The 21,954-nt window shown below is 40.6% G+C and overlaps 1 protein-coding gene across 1 annotated transcript in view; it reads left to right on the plus strand.

Annotated features, from left to right (window-relative positions):
• The window catches only part of PTPRN2 (protein tyrosine phosphatase receptor type N2), a 1,065,701-nt gene that overhangs the window by 1,026,616 nt on the left and 17,131 nt on the right, over positions 1-21,954 (plus strand). Inside the window, exon 21 of the mRNA XM_061585692.1 lies at positions 1,511-1,575. Within this exon, the coding sequence (XP_061441676.1) occupies positions 1,511-1,575 (65 nt within the window). The remainder of the gene's footprint in view (positions 1-1,510; positions 1,576-21,954) is intronic.

A 21,954-nucleotide genomic window follows, 5' to 3' on the forward strand; every position in this document is an offset into this window, starting at 1 on the left:
CCTCAGTATAAAGGTCATGCATGAAAGCCATACTGTGTTCCATTCAAGGATGGATGATGTGGTGTGGGAGAGTCAGAACTTGGGAAATTCTGGCTGCCTTTATTTGGTCCCTGGCTGCAAGTCTTCTCTCCAATGTTGCAATGTCACAAGTCAAAGAGGCTTGAAACTCCTAGAATAGACTTCTAACAAGTATGTTGTATAGACCTATGTGAATAAGAAATATTGGCAAGCCAGATGAGAAATTGCTGCTAGATAGAGTGCATGGATTGTAGTCTATAACCAGAAAATCATGCCAGTTTTGAAGCTCATTTGGGTAAAACTCAGGGAATCCTGCAGTTCTCTAGACTCTAGTAAAATTAACTTCTGAATTTTCCCTTACTGGCACAGTTTATTTTGCTATAATTGGGAAGGAACATGTGGCTTCTTATTCTTACATAAATTACTATGTCTAGTGTTATTCTAGTGTTATTCAATCTCTGGCAGAAAAATTGATCTAGTAAATTATATTTGAATCAGAATGCTCTCAAAACTATAGTGGTATTATGGAGTCTTCTCCCCATGCCCCTCCAGTCCATCAATAATTTCTGTTGATAAAGAAAATTATCAAAAACAAATCACTATAAGTGATCTTTCTTGCTCTCTTTGTCCCTAATCCAAGCATAGCCATAAAAACACCACTTTAAAAACTAGGGGGAAAGGGCAAGAAAAATTGATTGATTAAAATCTTAATTTTGTTTACTAGCAACAGACATGAAAACCACTACATTTTCAATTATAAGCTGGTTTCTGACAGCAGTGGAAACTACATTCACATTAGGGATCTTGACATATTCACACTGCTCACTCAGAAATCTCCAAAATTCTTGTGTGTGTTAAAGGTAATGTCCCAAAGAGGTTAAAAATACTTTCAGAAACTGCACAGCCTTTTTTTCCTTATGAGACAGCTTCTGTATTAAAGTAAAAGGCAAAACATATTTGGCAGCATTTTTCCCCAGGCCTAGGTGGCTATTGTCCAATTACTTGGTAAAGAAATAACATGATCCTTTTCCCCAGTGTGAGGAGACACAGGCGACTGAAAGGTCAGCTTGCAGAACCAGGAACGTTCCTGTAAGCTCAAACACCACAGGAGAACAATAATTTGGCGATACACTATTCTGTCCTTTTAGCATTTCTCTAACTGACTGACCAGCTCTTGATCATATTGAGAAACATATTTCTAAAATCAGCAAGTATTTACCTTTTTAAAAAACACATTCATCTTGCAAAACTATACAGTTCACCAAATAAAATAGCTGATGAGCTTCTGTGGATAGTTTGTTAAAGAAAGATTTATTTCCCTCTCCTCTTGTGCAGTTAATGTATCAACCTTCTGTATCCCCCTTTCACCCTCACCTCAACCCCCTGTGTTATACTTCCTGCATCACATTAATAGTAGCTATGTTTCAGTAGGGTTTTCGCACACATTGAATTGATCAATGGGGGTTTTTTTTCTTCTCTTCCCTGTTTGTAGTGATGGCGCAGGAAGAAGTGGAACCTACATCTTAATTGACATGGTTCTCAATAAAATGGCCAAAGGTGAGAATCAATAGGGCTGTTGCTTTTTGAGTTCTGAGATGTGGCGGTGTTGTCATGGAAACACAGGCGCAATATTCACACAAGGGCCTCAGATAGATTAGAAGCAAATTTTACTCTTGCCTGAATGTTCATAGGGCTTTTAAATTTTTTTCTATATCCACAGTGATTAAAAATGAAGGAAGAGTGTAACCCCTGGAGCTCTTAATGAATAGATCTTACACATGCATGGTTGAAAAGTATAGGGTTTGTACTTTCACAATTCACATAACTATTATTGGCAAAAACATTCTGAAATGCACAGTAAATATGTGTTTAGCGTTCTCTAAATCTTTAGGCGTTCCTCTCCATGTGTTATGCATCAGTTGACATTCACCTGACCATAATTTGTGTTCAAGGGCATATCTTGTTTTGAAGATGGCAGAAAACAAACATACCTTGACCTTTTGAATATTTCATGTTAAGTCTTTCTCCCTTTCCTCTTATGGCTTACTTGGTCAGGGAGTTTCCACAGTATTCTGGTGTGGCCATTAGGGATATGGGGGAAAGTTTGATTCAGTTTGCATTTAAAGTGACTCTATCAAATTCACACTTTCTGAAGCAATATGAAAACCAAAACCAGCTGGCCTTCAAAATTCACACTTATCCGAATTTTGCAATGCAGTTTTTATTTATTCATTTATTATTTGATTTATATCCTGCCCTTCCTCCCAGCAGGAGCCCAGGACAGCAAACAGAAACGCAAAAATACATATGTTTGGAGACGGTGTGCATAAAAATGAATATATGAATGAAAATAACATTAAAATGCACTATGTTAGGAGAAATTGCTTGTAAAATGGTGTACGTTAGTCAAAACTTTATACAAAAATGTGTTTATTAGGAGAAATTTACACTAACATGGTGAAAGAAATCATGAAGATATTTTTTTAATTGTTGTTTTTTTAATTGTGGAGAGCGTAATTTAAGATTGGTAAAATGAGAAGCTGAGAGAACTGAAAATAACAGATCCTTTCACCCCTAATGGCCATTTGTATGATCAGTGAAGGTGCAAAACCCACCAAACAGGCAACGGGCTAGTATTACTAAGCTATTGACTTTATTTCTGGCCTTTCTCCTGCATGTCTTTAACAGCAACCACACACACATATGTTACGCAGGTGAAGATTTTCTCACTATTTACCTCTAGGCTAGGAAAAGCTTCACTTGCTTAATTTTTGCATGTCATCCTTCTGTAAGATGTAGGAGCAGGGCTAGCCTAGAATAGACCTCTCACTTGGATTGTTCAACATTGTGCAAATCTTTCTTGCTACATATTTACCCAGTAGCTAGTGTCCTGTAGCCAAATCAAGCCCTTTGGGCCAAGCCATCTGGCGCACTTCCCTGCCAACCCTGGAGGCAAAAGGTGGGATGGAGATGCATGACATTTCTGGCAGTAGGATCTGACAGCAGGGTTTGTAGAACCAGTTTGGGGCCTTGCACCTTCCTACACGGGTTCCCACAATGGTTTTCCAGCAAAACTACCTGTCAACCAGGGTTGTTACATTGTTTCAAACAGCTCACAGATTTCTCAAATGATTTATGCCGAATCTTTCTATACTCATGACCCTTTAAAAATTCTTCCAAATGAATTGTTCAGATTAAGCAGGATAAGGTAAACACGTAATTGCTGTGATAGAATGTTCTAGATGCTATCCCAGACATAACTGCAACGTTGTCAAGATATTGATTGCAACTCTTAAATAAATACTTCCATGTCTGAAGAAAGGCAGAATATAAATGTAAGAAAATAAATGTAAGAAATGCTTTTCTTTCCTGCTGCTGCTTTTTTTGAGCAATGCACTTCACTAGGAACTAAGCTAAGCTTTCATTCAAGAAGACATGGCCAGCTTCTGTATTGACTCTCAATCAACACATGGACAAAAAAGCATAAATAATTCTGCATGGACAAGGGGATTTGAGGCTTGTGTTTCTTCAACAGCAGCTTTTTATGCTACATGACAATATAATATACTTTGAAATCAAGGGGACTTTCAAAAGCAGTTTTTGACGTGACACAGGGTACTGGTGTTCAACTAAAAAAAATTAAAACATTCAGGCTTGCCTGGGGACACGTCTGAAATAGTGCTGGAATGTATTGCACAAAGAATAGCTGCTTTCTTTCTAATAACTTAGTTTTCTTGATAGGAGATGAGTAGAACCAAAGAGAGCATCTGTAAATACCAAAAGATGAAGCAACTGTGTTTTCTGTATAATGGATGTCCATGTTGAGAGGAATGCTTTATTCTTCCCAATTATACCTTCAGCTCCAAGGCATGTACAGGTATTAACAACTGATGCTAGTAGAATTCAGTGATCTATATTACAGCTTTCACTGTAGAAATGTAGTCCAACTCATCATAGCACATATTAGTGCCACAAGTTGTTGCTGTGTTGCATTGTAATCCTGAGAACTATAACATGAACTAATAATATACATGGCAGTTAATACCAAGCAGTGTTAAAACCACAGGGTGATATCCAGTGATACTCATGCTCTCAGACTATGTATGATTTAATTGGATATCACCCATAGATGTTCTTTTAAGTCAGTATCTAAAAAGCTCAAAATCCAATGCCTCTATTATATTCCATTCCAGGCTCTTTTCAGTGAAGTAGATTATTTTCTTAAATGCTCTGGCCATAAAAAGTATGATATAATAAATTAATTGCATTAATATAAAACACTCTAAACCATGCCCTGAAATTAGTTGAAAAACCAAACCTGCTTTGATTTATACCTGGGTTTCCCTTGAAACAAACATTGGGTCCCAATTTTGTATGAAATAGTGAAGTTTCTACTACTTATCCTCCAGCCCCCTGGGCAGAAACAACCCACAGACCTCTGTCCTAAAGAAAACACAGTCTAATAGTCCCCCTTTAAAGAAACTGCTAGTGGTTTGACTTTTTTTTGTTTGTATTGAACCTCTTGTGTATTAGCTAAAGAGAGAGGCCTGGGAATAGGCATCTGAAAATGTCTACAAAGTCTAAAACTTTATAATCTTGATCTATTCCACTTCACAAGGATATAAAAACCTATTGTGGTGATCATAAAGCATCTCAATGAGGCCCAACCAATGAAACTGATAAAAGTATATTACTTTAAATGCAAATAACTGTCCATTCTTTTGTAAATGCCTGTTAGTGGTTAAGGTGTTGGACTGTGACCTGGGAGACCAGGGTTCGATTCCCCACACAGCCAGTCACTGCCTCTCAGCCTCAGAGGAAGGCAATGGTAAAACCACCTCTGAATACCGCTTACCATGAAAACCCTATTTGTAGGGTTGCCATAAGTCAGAATCGACTTGAAGGCAGTCCATTTAGTCTCTGGTCACAGCACTGGTTTTGGTGGGCTCTTTGTTCATGTGGCAAGGTTTTTTTTTTCTTTTTTTGCATGAAATTTCATTTTGAAAATGCAGGCCACAAAAAACAATATAGTAGGCCCCACTCGTATGGCGGGTTACTTTCTGGACCCCTGCCGAAAAGCCAAAACCTCTGAAAAGCGGAACTCATTGAACAGGGTGGTGTGCGATGCCCAAAAACTGCCGTAAAAGTGGAACAAGCACCATATGAGTGGGGCTTTAGTCTAATTGTGTCTAATTGAGGCCGATGTATTAGCGAAGCGCCGTAAAGCGGGGCCCTACTCTACCACAATACATCAGTAATTAAGAGGAAAAGAGAAACTGAAACTTCATGCGGTTCTTTATCATATTTATTGCTATGAATATGGAGTAATTTCCAAATTGTAAGATTTCCCTATGTGTGTATTATTATTATTTTAAAAAATTATATACCACCTTTCATTTCAAGAAGAAATACCTAAATGGCTCAGAAACAAATAAATATGCGTTAGACAATCCACGGCTGGTGAAATTGAAGGGTTGAATGTATTTCCCCAAACTATAATGTTTCGTCACTATAGTCCAGGTGTGGGGAACCTTTGGCCTGCCAGATGTTGCTGTACTACAGCTCCCATCATCCCTGGCCATTGGTCATGCTTGGTGGGGCTGATGAGAGTTGCAGTTAAGCAACATCCCAAAGGTTCCCCTCACCAGTTATAGTCTTTCAAAGAATGCCTTGTTTCCCCTGCACTTTCTGTATGTATTTCAGATTTCACAGTTCCAAATATTTATGTACTTTGAAATACTAAATGTTGCAGTCTTTATGAGAAATACTGGGTTTTTGGAAAACACACACATTGTTTTGGCATGCTTGAGGTTTTTTTCTTTGCCAAGAAATGGTATATATCTGAAGTTAGTTTCTTGTTCGTGTCTTGTGGGATGGTTTGGTGCATGTGTGTGTACAATTAATCATGGTTTTACTGTGTAATGTGATCATTGGGACTGGATCTCCTTTTTTATTTCATAGCAGTTGCGCTCATGTGCACACAATGGATAATCCGTTTAAAAATAAACAGGAAAATGCTTCTTTTTACAGCATTACATCCTCATCCTTACCTTCAGTGCACTCCATGACCTTGCTGCTCCCCCTTGCCTTTCTGCTCCTATATATCCCTGCCTGTGACTTTAGTTTCTCCAACTCCGCCACCGTCAACCATCTGAACGTCTCTGCTCCCTCAAACTAATCCAACTTTTCTTTCTTACTGTATGTCTGAAACTACCTCCCAGAACACCTGCTTTATATTGCCTCTTCCTCTGTCTTCAAATCTCTCCTCAAAATCCATTTTTCTTTGTATTTATTTGTTTAAAAGTATTTATAAACTACTTAAAATTTCAAAAAAAATTATAAGCAGTATACTGTCTAAAAAAATGCACCATTAAAACAAAAACACAACCTAAACCATAGATCAGCACATGAAAACACATAAAAGCATATAAAAGCAAAACAAATTCAGAAGACTCAAACACGTAAAACAGGCTCCTGTCAGGGAAATCCAGGGCAAAGGCTTCTGCACAAAGTTTTTTGTTTTTGGTTCAACTCCCTAGATCCTGTGTAACTAAGAGTCAAACTAGTCTTAACCTTAAATGCATTATTAGCATCCACATATGTGTGGATTTTTTTTAATAACTGGTACAGACACTCTGGATTTCACTGGGACCCCACAGTACATGGAGAGAATATTTAATATTTTTCCTCCCCCACTAAGGTTCCAATAAAAACTGCTATTAGGCCCAGAAGCAAAGTTCCCATAGATGCCACAGCAAAGATGATAACTCTGTACCTGCTACCCTGAAGCACTCAGAGGAAGAAAGGTAAATAATTCTTGAGTTGTATTGCTCAAAGAAAAGCTATTTTCTTTTTGCTATTAAAATTTGTATGATAGTTCAGCAGTACCAAAGAGAACATCTGCAAATAGTGAAAGATGAATCAGCTGTAATAGTGAAAGTGAATACTAGTGAAAGATGAATCTGTGTAATAGACATTGGTATTGACAGCAGTGCACCTTATAAGAACATAAGAAGAGCCTGCTGGATCAGGCCAGTGGCTCATCTAGTCCAGCATCCTGCTCTCACAGTGGCCAACCAGGTGCCTGGGGGAAGCCCACAAGCAGGACCCGAGTGCAAGAACACTCTCCCCTCCTGAGGCTTCCAGCAACTGGTTTTCAGAAGCATGCTGCCTCTGACTAGGGTGGCAGAGCACAGCCATCATGGCTAGTAGCCATTGATAGCCCTGTCCTCCATGAATTTGTCTAATCTTTTAAAGCCATCCAAGCTGGTGGCCATTACTGCATCTTGTGGGAGCAAATTCCATAGTTTGACTATGCGCTGAGTAAAGAAGTACTTCCTTTTGTCTGTCCTGAATCTTCCAACATTCAGCTTCTTTGAATGTCCATGAGTTCTAGTATTATGAGAGAGGGAGAAGAACTTTTCTCTATCCACTTTCTCAATGCCATGCATAATTTTATACGCTTCTATCATGTCTCCTCTGACCCGCCTTTTCTCTAAACTAAAAAGCCCCAAATGCTGCAACCTTTCCTCGTAAGGGAGTCGCTCCATCCCCTTGATCATTCTGGTTATCCTCTTCTGAACCTTTTCCAACTCTATAATATCCTTTTTGAGATGAGGTGACCAGAACTGTACACAGTATTCCAAATGCGGCCACACCATAGATTTATACAACGGCATTATGATATCGGCTGTTTTATTTTCAATACCTTTCCTAATTATTGCTAGCATGGAATTTGCCTTTTTCACAGCTGCCGCACACTGGGTCGACATTTTCATCGTGCTGTCCACTACAACCCCGAGGTCTTATAATATCTGCACCTCCAGTGGGTATGCTGCCAATGGGCCCTTTGTAGTTTTCCACAATCTGTAGTGTTATACTGGGGCACATACTCAAAATAACCTATCCTGGGTTGATTTTTTGCTAAACACAAATTTATCATTCTCTTTTGTTCATATAATCGGGTATGAAAGAGTGGGGAAAAGATGGATCTGAAGCTTGTAAAATTTTAATTTGATTGCTAAGAATCTAACTAGCATTAGATATGTATGGGACAATTCCAGTGTCTTTCTTGCACTCCTAGTGAGCCAATAAAACAAATATGAATTGTGTAAGGCAGGGGTTCCCAAACTGTGGTCTGTGAACCACCAGTGGTCCAGAAGCTTCATTCAGGTGATCTGCAACATGCCTGTGGATTTTGTGATTGAAGATGGAATATTAATTGCATTGAATATTCATATAGATGTTTAGTTGTATTTGTATTGCTTCTTTTAATTCATATATTGTATTTTATTACATTACAATTTGAATTGCTACAACTGGCAGAGAAATCATTGAGTGGTCTGCAATTTTCAAGTGGTTCCTGCAGGAAACAAAAAGGTTGGAAAACACTGGTGCAAGGTGTTTACTATATTTATACAGGAGTAAACTTTCTGTATTGTGAAACTACTCATGTTTTCAATGTTCAGTGAATTTTTCATATTTATGGGATAATATCTGAGCACACATCTTATGCGGTGGTTGTTTTCAAATAGTTTGTAAGGATGATGTAAGTAAAATCTCACATTGGATCAGCTTTGTAAGTGCAGCAGCATGCAATCTTTAGTTTCATAGAACTACTCATCAAAAGCTGCTTCATATAATTAGGAATTCTCCATATGTCAAAAGTAATGCGTAGTAGGGCACCCATCAAGTTGATCTAATGATACATAAAGCATGCTGAGATCTTTACAATGCTTTTCTCCTTATTTTCAATGATCCCACAAGATTAGGATACAAGATGATATGGGATGTGGTTTCACCCAGACTCTCTACTCTTATACACACTTACCTGTGAGTAAGTCCCATTGACCTAGGGCTTACTTCTGAATAGACATGCACAGGATTTACGCTATTAATGTGGAATATATAACACACTTTTACCTGCCACGTCAAACATTCTGACAAAAACAATATGGCTAATTTCCCCCCCTCTCTTGTTCCCTCTCTGTGGCCCAGTTTGCACGTAATGCTAAGCTAAACCATGGTTAAGTGTGAGCTGGTGGATACTCATAGCGGAAATCATGGCCTCTTTGTTCCTCCCTGGTACCTTCTTTTAATGAGTGGGCCTGTCTCTTCAAGATAGAAACTCCCCCTTCTCTCCCCCTGTGTGGTTCCCTCCATAGCTCAGTGTGAACTTGTTGGAATCTCAGTCTTACCTATGTAGTAAGTTCTAGCTGCTATACTGAGTTGTTGATCTGTTGTTCGCAAATAAATATGGCTGTTGAAGTTTTCCTGACTCTTGTTGCTTCATGGCATTGGGACAGATCTGTTGCAAGGTTTCCTCCCAAAGTGAGCACACTTCCCAAACCCTATGGGATACAACACTCCTGCAGCCGCACTATTCAGATCTAATTCATACACAGGGTCATGGTTTGTCTAGGATAAGTTACACCTGAACCCAGGCTCATGGTTTAACACAAAGCCATACCATGGATTAGCTTTGGTTAGCACAGAAGCAGGAGGACAGGGGTATGACTGAAGTGGCCATTGTTTCTGCTGTGGGTATCTACACAATACCTAAACATTATGTGTGGCCTGGGCAGGTGTGTGTCACCTGATTTAAAGGGCCTCATCCATATTTTGTCCACTAATCCATGTCCCTGAGTTTACCCAGATACTAATGCACAGGGATCTCCCTATTTTCATATTCAAAATATTGGGGGGGGGGGAAGAGGTATGTTGTTGTTAGAGAATGTGGAGTTTGTTTTCATTTTCCGTTCTGGCACTTTGACCTTGCCAAGTATTAGAAGTCATTTTAGTTCACCTAGAATCAGAAGCAGCTTCAGAAACTTGATAGTCATGGCAAAATAAGCCAATAGTATGCCTCTGTTTTCCCATGCACTTTATTGCAAATTTTTTACATTTTTTAAAAAAAACTCATTGAGGATCCTTTTCCATTTGTGCAAAGGGCATTTCATTTGCTTGGGACATTTGAATTTAAAGTGGCGTCTTGATCTGTCTAAGTAAGAGTTATTCAGCAGGGGGAAAGCAGATGTACCACTTTTATTAAACATTCTTCAACAAGAGGATGCAATGAAAGCTAAACTGGAAAAAATATACAATATTCTTCCTAGAATAGTAAGCAAGAAACGTTTTCTAGCTTCATGCTTTCCACCACTTAAGGGAAGATTTGACTTCATTGCAAGAGCTCTAAAGAATGCCATTTATTGACTCCATTGTACCATGTAATGTCAAATTCCATTTTAAGTGTGGGCTTAGTGTTACACAATGCAAGACAAGTCATGTGAAACTGGTCAAAGAAAAGAGTTGCAGGGTTTTTCAGACTGGTCAGCCCCATTTTGTTCTTGACCTGCTCCCCTCTGCCATTGGGGGTGTGCAATCTGAAATCCCTGACCTGGCGCTTTTGGGCAGACTGAATGAAAGATCAAAGGGCAGAGCGGGCATCTCAGCCCTGCTGAGGTGGGCCTTTCCCAGGCTGTCACACTGTGAGGCAGCCAAAGGTTTTGTTCTGACAGGAATCTAGGCCCGGTCTGTGAGGCCTAACCCTCCTTTTGTCTGGCCTGAGAAGTTTGAGGCCCAGGTTGAGAATCCAACGTTCATCAAATGATCAAAGGCCTGAAGTCCAAGACATGAAATCTTTCTTTCCATTTCCTTAAAGAATGAATTGCATCAAGTACCAATGAATACCATCGCCATTGCTTTTCTGTGGTGCAAGCACTAACTTTAGAGTCCTTCAGTTCTAAACATAAAAAATGTAAGTGCACTTTCAATCCAGAGCCAGCTGCAAAGGACAGCATCAGCTAACATGTTTTACAAAAAAAAAAGATAGAGGGGAGCCTTTTAAGGATTAAGACCTTCAGGTTTTGTGTTCTTTTTTTTTTTTAAAAAGGACTTTCAAGAATAATTTGAGTTCTTGTTCCACACTATGGTTTATTGGAAAGCAAGCCAGTAATGCATTTTAAAATCAAAGTAAATAGGAGATCAGTTAGTTTCAGTAGTGGGAAAGTGAAAAGCAATCAATAAAATGCTTCAGCTCTTCAGTGGCTCTTTAAATAGTGCATGTTTAGGAAAAGGGGCACCTTTTCACATAATTTACTTATTTGCAGATCTCATGATGGCTAAAGGAGAGCTGTGCTGAGTACACACATTCCAGGTCCTTAGTTTCTTTTGTCATTCAAACAGCTGCACAATGCATTTGTGAAGTGTTTGGCTTTTCATACAACATCATGAAGGATTTGCTGCAGCTCTGTGTGTGTGAGAATATGTGTGTGTTTGTGCACACATGCATGCACATTTCAGCTAAATTATGATGTATTTACAGCAAAGCTCTCTCATTGCATATATTAAATTACATTTTGGTCCAGAGTGCCATTCTTTACCGTTGTAATCATTAAGTGTTTTTCCAGATTGGAAAAAGAATTCCCACCATTGTCAGTCCAAGGGCTCTGGCCATGGTGGGCCTTTGCAGCCATGCTGGGGGAAGACCTGGCATGGCTTCAAACCCCATACCTTTGGCGCGATGCGGCAACGTACGCCTGTCACGTCAGGGGCAGAGCAGGGTGGCTTTTTAAGCCCTGATCCATCTCTCCCTAGCCTCTTTTTGGCCTCACGCGACACACACCTACCCTCCCTTCAGGGCAGTACAAGTGTAACTGGTCGCTTCGGGGCTGGGTAGGAATTTTTAGCTCGCCAGCCTTCGTTTGCTGGCAAGTTTTTTGACTACCCTGTACTGTTCTCCTAATTTGGGTGATTTGTTTAATTTTATTTGGCTTAATTTTATTTGGCTGATTTGTTGCCTGGCCTTGTAGTTTAATCTGTAAATAGGTTAAATTCTGCACCTATCCGCCAAACGTGACCAAATAACCTATTTACAGATTAAACAAGGTAGGGTTTGGTGACCACCCTTAGGCACCCTTTAAGGTGATCGGTGGGTTCTGAGGCCTGCCTTCCAGGATGTGCGGCCAGTTTGCAGGATAATGCTCACCTTTGGGGCTAACCTGTAATACCCACTCAGAGGTTGTGCGGCCCTGGGGGGGGTGGACCAGGAAGGCCTCCCTAACCACCCTGCGGGGATGGGGCCCGGAAGAGGGGATTGGGCTTGGCCCACCCCCCTTTTCCCATGGCAGGGTGCCCTAGCCCAGTAGGGGATGAGATAAGTTCCACACTTGTCTCTGCAGATAATTTTACTATGCAATTAAGCATGTAATTGGCTTTATTCCAATAAACATGGCCCTTGATTTACGCACAATTCATCTTGTCTTGCCTCTTCTTTTCCCGACTATGCACTGCAAAAACTCTTCATACCAAATTCTCCACACCAGTTTTCTATTTCTGCAGTAAACCATGAATACAGAGGATACAATTCATGTGACCTGTGCAACCCCCTTGAAATAAATGGGAGTTAAGTAAGAGTACAGATCATAAAATTTGCAGTTAGATCAGGTCTGCAACTGGGATATTAGAATAAAGGGCAGTGTGAGGGGAACCTGACACCAAAAGTCATTATCTCTGACCTTGTTCCTGGAACTCTCTCATGAAACCTTATACGGTACAACTTTTCTGTCTTCCTTTTTAAATCATTCCTCAAAAGCCACCTTTTCCATGAAGCCTTTCATGCAAGCCCTTTCCAACTAAAATAATAATGCAATCCTATGCATGTTTACTTAGAAGTATTTCAATGGGGCTTCCTCCTGAGTCCCAACAAACTAGGATTGTAGCCTAAGAATGCGCAATGTTACTCATTCACATTCCTCCCTTGCTGCCTCCTCCATTCTTGAATTGGGAGGGAGTGCTTGCGCTGCCCTGCAAAATTTCAGAGTTTATCGTGCTAAACACACATACATTATAATATAACCTACAAGCAGAAGAGTAAAGTGGCACTCATACACTACAAAATGAAATCTTACAAAATATTTTCTGTATACCTTTTGTTCCATCCATATTCAATCTTAATTTATAAAGATTGATGTTTAAAAGCCTGATTCACAAGTTTGCAGTGCAGATCAGCTCAAAAATATGCTGCCTTTTGTCCCACACTTGTCCGCTTAATTAAAACTGTGAAGCAATAATATTGTAGCTGAAATACCATTAATTTACACAGTTTTATAAATCTAGAATAATGTTTTGGCTTCCATCAGTGTAACTTTTGCTTCTAAGAAACGATTTCCTGTCTGCAGATCTGCATAGGCCTTTTCTTATTGCCATATTTTACAATGTAGTTTTAAGGAAAATATGAAGAGTTATTGATCTGATAGTTCAAAGGATATGAGTGGGATGGTACAGAGACAGAATTACTGAGAATCATAGGAAGAAGTAGTCTTCTGATCTTAAAAAGTAGTTAAGAACATAAGAACATAAGAACATAAGAAGAGCCTGCTGGATCAGGCCAGTGGCCCATCTAGTCCAGCATCCTGTTCTCACAGTGGCCAACCAGGTACCTGGGGGAAGCCCGCAAGCAGGCCCCGAGTGCAAGAACACTCTCCCCTCCTGAGGCTTCCGGCAACTGGTTTTCAGAAGCATGCTGCCTCTGACTAGGGTGGCAGACCACAGCCATCATGGCTAGTAGCCATTGATAGCCCTGTCCTCCATGAATTTGTCTAATCTTCTTTTAAAGCCGTCCAAGCTGGTGGCCATTACTGCATCTTGTGGGAGCAAATTCCATAGTTTAACTATGCGCTGAGTAAAGAAGTACTTCCTTTTGTCTGTCCTGAATCTTCCAACATTCCACTTCTTTGAATGTCCACGAGTTCTAGTATTATGAGAGAGGGAGAAGAACTTTTCTCTATCCACTTTCTCAATGCCATGCATAATTTTATACACTTCTATCATGTCTCCTCTGACCCGCCTTTTCTCTAAACTAAAAAGCCCCAAATGCTGCAACCTTTCCTCGTAAGGGAGTCGCTCCATCCCCTTGATCATTCTGGTTGCCCTCTTCTGAACCTTTTCCAACTCTAGAATATCCTTTTGGAGATGAGGCGACCAGAACTGTACACAGTATTCCAAATGCGGCCGCACCATAGATTTATACAATGGCATTATGATATTGGCTGTTTTATTTTCAATACCTTTCCAAATTATTGCTAGCATGGAATTTGCCTTTTTCACAGCTGCCACACACTGGGTCGACATTTTCATCGTGCTGTCCACTACAACCCCGAGGTCTCTCTCCTGGTCGGTCACCGCCAGTTCAGACCCCATGAGCGTATATGTGAAATTAAGATTTTTTGCTCCAATATGCATAATTTTACACTTGTTTATATTGAATTGCATTTGCCATTTTTCCGCCCATTCACTCAGTTTGGAGAGGTCTTTTTGGAGCTCTTCGCAATCCCTTTTTGTTTTAACAACCCTGAACAATTTAGTGTCATCAGCAAACTTGGCCACTTCACTGCTCACTCCTAATTCTAGGTCATTAATGAACAAGTTGAAAAGTACAGGTCCCAATACCGATCCTTGAGGGACTCCACTTTCTACAGCCCTCCATTGGGAGAACTGTCCGTTTATTCCTACTCTCTGCTTTCTGCTTCTTAACCAATTCCTTATCCACAAGAGGACCTCTCCTCTTATTCCATGACTGCTAAGCTTCCTCAGAAGCCTTTGGTGAGGTACCTTGTCAAACGCTTTTTGAAAGTCTAAGTACACTATGTCCTCTCGATCACCTCTATCTATATGCTTGTTGACACTCTCAAAGAATTCTAATAGGTTACTGAGACAGGCCTTTCCCTTGCAGAAGCCATGCTGGCTCTGCTTCAGCAAGGCTTGTTCTTCTATGTGCTTAGTTAATCTAGCTTTAATAATACTTTCTACCAGTTTTCCAGGGACAGAAGTTAAGCTAACCGGCCTGTAATTTCCGGGATCCCCTCTGGATCCCTTTTTGAAGATTGGTGTTACATTTGCCACTGTCCAGTCCTCAGGCACGGAGGAGGACCCAAGGGACAAGTTACATATTTTAGTTAGCAGATCAGCAATTTCACCTTTGAGTTCTTTGAGAACTCTCGGGTGGATGCCATCCGGGCCCGGTGATTTGTCAGTTTTTATATTGTCCATTAAGCTTAGAACTTCCTCTCTCATTACCACTATTTGTCTTAGTTCCTCAGAATCCCTTCCTGCAAATGTTAGTTCAGGTTCAGGGATCTGCCCTATATCTTCCACTGTGAAGACAGATGCAAAGAATTCATTTAGCTTCTCTGCAATCTCCTTATCGTTCTTTAGTATACCTTTGACTCCCTTATCATCCAAGGGTCCAATTGTCTCCCTAGATGGTCTGCTGCTTTGAATGTATTTATAGAATTTTTTGTTGTTGGTTTTTATGTTCTTAGCAATGTGCTCCTCAAATTCTTTTTTAGCATCCCTTATTGTCTTCTTGCATTTCTTTTGCCAGAGTTTGTGTTCTTTTTTATTTTCTTCATTCGGACAAGACTTCCATTTTTTGAAGGAAGACTTTTTGCCTCTAAGAGCTTCCTTGACTTTGCTCGTTAACCATGCTGGCATCTTCTTGGCCCTGGCGGTACCTTTTCTGATCTGAGGTATGCACTCCAGTTGAGCTTCTAATATAGTGTTTTTAAACAACTTCCAAGCATTTTCGAGTGATGTGACCCTCTGGACTTTGTTTTTCAGCTTTCTTTTTACCAATCCCCTCATTTTTGTGAAGTTTCCTCTTTTGAAGTCAAATGTGACCGTGTTGGATTTTCTTGGCAATTGGCCAGTTACATGTATGTTTAATTTAATAGCACTGTGGTCACTGCTCCCAATCGGTTCAACAACACTTACATCTCGCACCAGGTCCCGGTCCCCACTGAGGATTAAGTCCAGGGTTGCCGTCCCTCTGGTCGGTTCCATGACCAACTGGTCTAGGGAATAGTCATTTAGAATATCTAGAAACTTTGCTTCTTTGTCATGACTGGAACACATATGCAGCCAGTTGTCTTGCCTTCCAGGTTTTGAATTTTATTGAATTGCTAAGCCTTGAACTTTGTGTCTCATTAGACCCAGTCAGTAATCCTATGGAGGAAAAAAGTGAAACCAGCAGAAACAGTCTGGCTCTTGATTTCATTTTTAGGCATATTTTTCACAAGTCACTTTTAGGTCCTTTCAAGTAAGAACATTTTATATTCTCTGAAATATTGTGGCTGCCTTAAAAAAAGTAAAAAAGCTCTTTGCATTCACACAAAATCTTGGGAGATACACCAGTTCATCACTGTGCCATAGCTATACCAGATCCCCCTCTCATTCTACCCTAGCTGTCTGATTTGGATGATTCTCCTGAACTTGACAGTGAAGAGGGGGAGTTGTCGGGAGAGGAACTAGAGGTGAGCCAGGTGCAACCTAGGCTCTTCGCCTCAGAAGTTTTTCAACCCCTTCTTTTGAAGGTGTGCAGAATGCTGTAGTTGTCAGAGATTGAGTGGGGAGGTGATGCCCCCACCCAGTCGGCTTCTGCAGGAGCTAAAAAGACTTTTCTGTCGACTGACACAAAGCCAGTTATTGTCCCTTTTCCTCAGGCTTTTGATGATGTGTGGGACACAGAATGGGCATTCCCATGTAAATCAAAGTGGCCTACTAAATGTGCAAAGAAGCATTACGTGTTTCCCGAAAGGATTCTAAGTCTCTATCCTGGTTAGGTGTTATATATATTCCCAGGATATTAAGGGGCCTCCTCCTTGGGGGAGATATCCTGCATGAAGGAGACATACGAGCCAGGGCTTCTGGGAGCTACAAGTTATATTTGGAGGAGATCCCACAGATCTTTTGGCAGCCATTTTGTGGGGTCTCATCCTTGGAGCTCCTCCAGCAGTTTGTCTCGGCAGTTTGTCCCCAGTTTTTGTGGAACCAGCCAAGAAGAAATCTGAGGGTGCTCCTGTTCTGAGTTTTCAGGGGAGGAATTGGAATCTGCACCTGAAAGTTTACCTGTCTGGCTATGGCCAGGCACTTTTTGCTGTTAATTAAGGAACAGCCTATGGCACCTGAGCCCTCATCCCAGTTCCTGGCTACAGGGAATTAAATAAAGTAAAAATGTTCTCTTTTGCTCCTGCAAAACAGCCCACAATGGTAGTTTATTTTTCCTACAACTCTTCAGTACTGATTGGAGGGCTGAATGGGTTCTCTTCATGAAGTTTTTGAATTGGTCTACCTTTCCCTTGTTTCTCCCTTGATGGCTGATGTGAGGTCCCTTTACCCAGGGGTTGTCAGCTAGAACAAGGGTGCCTCTCAAGATTTTTGGGAGATTTGTGATGCCTAAAGTTGGAACCTGTTATAGGTGGCAATGTATTCCCTCTTCCTTGTGTTCTAGGATGCCAGGTGTTTAGGTCAATGTGTGGGGCTGTGGATACGTGTAGTGTACTCACTGGAGAAAGGTTATATATCATGTCCGATTGTGGTCATCTGAAGGCCCGGTGTGTTCCCTTTGTGTGGAGGGGTTACACAAAGTGACTCCTTTAAACCTTGTCAACCTTCCAGTTGGCTTTGTCTGTTCCCTCCTCCCTTGGAAACATAATTCATCATCATCATTTATTAAATTGCAGGGCCATAGGCCAACACAAACGTATACAACAAAGTTACTAGATTAACATTTATAATTGAGTAAACTCTATAAAAAAAATTTAAAACATCATAGGACGGCTAATATTTATGCAAGTTATAGAACTTCTGATTTTAAAATTCCAAAAGGGATTTAGAGTTGAATTTTAAAAAAATACATACAAAAGGAGGAATTTGAAGCATCATGCTTATGTAACAACTGTTGTTGAGATTCTGAAATAAACCTAGCTCGTAGTTTCGAAGTTTGCTAACACAAACAGAGATACCTTATGTGTCACATCCTGATTTGAATCGGACAATAAAAAAATTACTTTCCCCGCTTCTGAAAGAGATTCAGAATCATCTAAAAGCTTCTTAAGGCACTTAGTTCTAGGGTCCTGATAAATTGTGCAATAGAGCAATATGTGTGGGATATCCTCCTCATTATATCCGCAAGGACATCTTCTCTGATCTTTTGGTATACCGAGAATTCGTCCCCCTCTATCTGCATTAGGGAGGGAGAAAAAGCATAGTGCAGTAAACGCATGTCTGAGACTTTTGGGAAAAGGGTACGTAAGGTATGGGGAAAGATAATGACCGGGCTTAAACTTCCCATACCATGGAGCCACTCTAGAGTTAGTTAGTGTTAAATGATCTAAATACTCAGTATGGCGGAAAACAATCTCTCGTAATTTTTGGTTAGGTGGTGTTGATATAAATACCTGAGGAGTTATATGATAACTAGATAATAATTCATCTAGTTTAGAGCCCCAAAGATTGAAGGGAAAAGGGTGGTTTAGGCACAAATTTAGTAATTCCTTGCCCGGCGACGTTCCAGCTAGTCTCATGAATTTCATAAGAGTGAGATGGATATGTGCTCCCAAGGGGGTAAGACCGGTCTCAGCACGTAAAATAGCTGCTGATGTTCCTGGAGGGAGGAATAAAAGACGCCTGAGAAAATTAGTCTGAATAGACTCTAAGGACTGAACAATTTCTTTGTCCCAACCCCATAATAATGCACCATATTGAACCTGAGAGATTACTTTAGATTGGAAGATTTTTAGAGCCGGGAGAATTAAGTTACCTCCAACAGAACGATAGAACTTCAAGATTGCTCCTGCTGTTTTGGCGGCTATTAGTTTTATATGTTGCAGGTGTCTTTTCCAAGAAAGAGTATCCGAGAAATATATTCCCAGATATTTATACGTCCGACATTGTTCCACCTGATGGTCTGCCATTGACCAACGGTGTCCTACAAATCTCTTGCCAAAAACTAGAACTTTCATTTTTTTATAATTAATTTCTAGCCTTTCCTTTGTACAGAGGGCCTGTAAGTTTCTCATTAATTTCCTTAAGCCGATTGGAACTAATGACAGGAGGACCATATCGTCCACGTAAAACAACACGGACACCTTCCTGTGGCCAATCGATGGTGGAAAGTATTGTGGACCAGAAAGGTCAGATATGATGTTATTGATAAATAAGTTGAAAAGGAGGGGGGCTAAAAGACAGCCTTGTTTGACACCCCTCCCTATTGTTATCGGACTCGTCATAGCACCGGTTTGGCTTACTCTAACCAAAGCATTAGTATTGGTATATAAGGCCCTCATGAGGTAGAGTAAGCGACGATCTATATTCAGGTTATAAAGTTTTAGCCATAGGTCATTTCTATCGACAGAGTCAAAGGCTGCAGCTAAGTCAACGAATGCAGCATATAGATGACGTGTAGGTTCTATTATGCTCTTCTTTGCAAGGAATTGCAGGGTTAGACAATGGTCAATCGGTGAAGAACCTTTTCTAAAGCCCACCTGTTCGGGATGAATAAGTTGATTAATCTCCACCCATTCTTCCAACTTTTGGAGCAAAAATTTGCTATAAAGTTTGGAAGCCACATTTAGTAGGCTGATCGGGCGGTAGTTGGAGGGTTTAAGAGGATCATTATTTTTATAAATTGGTACAATAATATTGCGCCTCCATCCATCAGGGATAATGCCAGAGTCATTAATCCTGGAGAAAAGGCTTGCCAAAAAAGGGGCCCACCAGTCAGGGAATTGCTTGAATAATTCTGGGGGGAGAAAGTCTTCTCCTGGGGATTTGCCATACTTCAGAGAGTCAATGAGAGTACTAATTTCTTCTGGCGTGACTGGGGGCCACGGAGGCGCTTTTGAAATATCGATATCCAGCAGATGATCATAAGAAACTGCCGTTGGACTATAAAGCCTTTGGAAATGGGCATGCAAGACTGAAGTTGGAATTTGTCTTATGTTTTGGGGGTTTAGCGCGCCCATCCCGGATTTGACTAAATTCCAGAACAGGCGCTCTTGTCTGTCAGAGGTCGCGCGGGCTAGCCGCTGCCAGCGGGCTTCGGCAAAATCAGCTTTCTTTTGGATTAAGAGGGCTCTATAAGAGGACTTCATTGATTTAAAAAGGGCTTGGGACTGATCACTTGGGTATATGAGAGTCAATCTTAGTTGGGCCTTCAGTTTTCTTTTTGTTAGTCTACACTCACGGTCAAACCAAGAATATGGACCATTAATCTTAGTGATGCCGTTGCTCTTTTGAGCCTGGCATGGTCTCAGTAGGGTTGAAATGGTTTGGAAGGCCTGAATGGGATCAAGGGTTTCGCTCAGTACTCCCTGACGTATTGTTTGACATAAATTGCTCCCCAACTGGGTTGCAACACAGTCTCTAGTCTTCTCGGACCAATGGATTTTTTTTTCAAACAGTGTTTGTCCTAAGCTTGATGTAGAAGAAGCGATGCTTTTATTAATCCTAAGGCTTAATTGCAGAGGAAGATGGTCACTCTCTATCCTACATTCGAACTTAAAGTCGGTAATGTCCGATAACAAAGCTTGTGATACTAAAATGTAGTCAATTATACTAGCACCTTGAGAGGACCGACAGGTAAAGGAACCTCGAGAGGAATCCACTGTAGACCCATTTATGATTTCAAGGGAGTGTAGAAAGGCTAATTCCAACAAGTAGGGGCCCTGTTTATTTGACTTTTGATCTTTTAGTGTCCAGTATTGATTATCAACCTGATAAAGGGGGTCCCAATTGGAGGAGTCCGAATTAGATGTCCAAAGGTTGCCTATTCTAGCGTTGAAATCTCCACAAAGTAAAAATTTGTCATTCGGGTATTGCGTTTCGTATTGTGTAAGAGTCTCTTCGAGCTTATCCCATACATTAGTCGGAGCTGTAATAATACCGTATAAGGGAGGACAGTATACATTGATACATAATTGGTGAGATATCTGGGAAGAAATCTTAATGTGTTTCAGGTTTCTTTCTATGGAAAGGTTAGACTTTTTCTCCTTACAACAGACAGGGATGCAAGTGATTTGGGTAGAGACATTTAGAGAGCTGACTCTCTCTTTTAAAGGCCTGGAAAAGGGCCCAGGGAGTGTTTCCAGGGCAACAACATAAGAGCCTGTTGGCTCCTCTAGGGGGCCACAGTCTGTAACTATATAAATGGAAATCCCTCAAGTTTTTTCTTGAGGATTCAAAATGTTATTACCCCCTCCCCCAGGAGAAGGCCCTGCAGCACTTACATGGGGAAGTATTAACAACAACAGTTGGCTCCTCTCAATAGCTACAGTTTGGAATACAGATGATTGCATTATGAATCCATGAGGAGTTTGAGTGCCTCCCTTAGAGGATGGTGGTTAGTTATCCTGGTGGATGAAACTGAAATATGGGCTTGCCCTCTTTTTTTTTTCTAGTTTCATGAGGCTGTATCCTTAGACATTGAAAAGGTGCATTTGCTACTACATGGGCAAAGAAGCATTATGCCTCTTTTGCCTCTTTTTTCAGGGTTTCAGTATACTGGCTTAAGGAATTCACAGCTTCAGAAGAGCTCAGTTTTCTATACCATAGGTGTAACTTGACTTGCACATAATGGTCCATTCAACCTCAGATGCTATTCTGTTTTTTCTGCCTGAGCCTTGGCAGTTCAGTATTAAATAAAATGTATGTTTTAAATGAGAGCTAGTGTGGTGCAGTGGTTGAAGTGTTGGACTATGACCTGGGAGACCGGGTCCCGGGTCCCTGCACAGCCATGAGGCTCATTGGGTGGCCTTGAGCCAGTCACTGCTTCTTAGCTTCAGAGGAAGGCAATGGTAAACCACCTCTGAGTACCGCTTACCATGAAAACCCTATGAATACAACCAAAGGATTCATAGGGTTGCCATAAGTTGGAATCGACTTGAAGGAAGTTCATTTACATTTATGTTTTAAACATAAAATAAATTTTCTTTATTCCTTTCTTTCACAGATAATCCTGGTCTGAGGATAGATTTAATAGAATCAAGGAGAAGATGCTTGTTTCTATATTGTCTAATTAAGAGGAAAAGCAGCCCCAATCCTTTTAGTCCTTTATGTCCCTTTAAACAAATGTTTGATTATGGGGATGGTTGGCACTGT

The sequence above is a fragment of the Rhineura floridana genome, chromosome 10 (assembly GCF_030035675.1).
Source record: "Rhineura floridana isolate rRhiFlo1 chromosome 10, rRhiFlo1.hap2, whole genome shotgun sequence".
Classification (NCBI taxonomy): domain Eukaryota; kingdom Metazoa; phylum Chordata; class Lepidosauria; order Squamata; family Rhineuridae; genus Rhineura; species Rhineura floridana.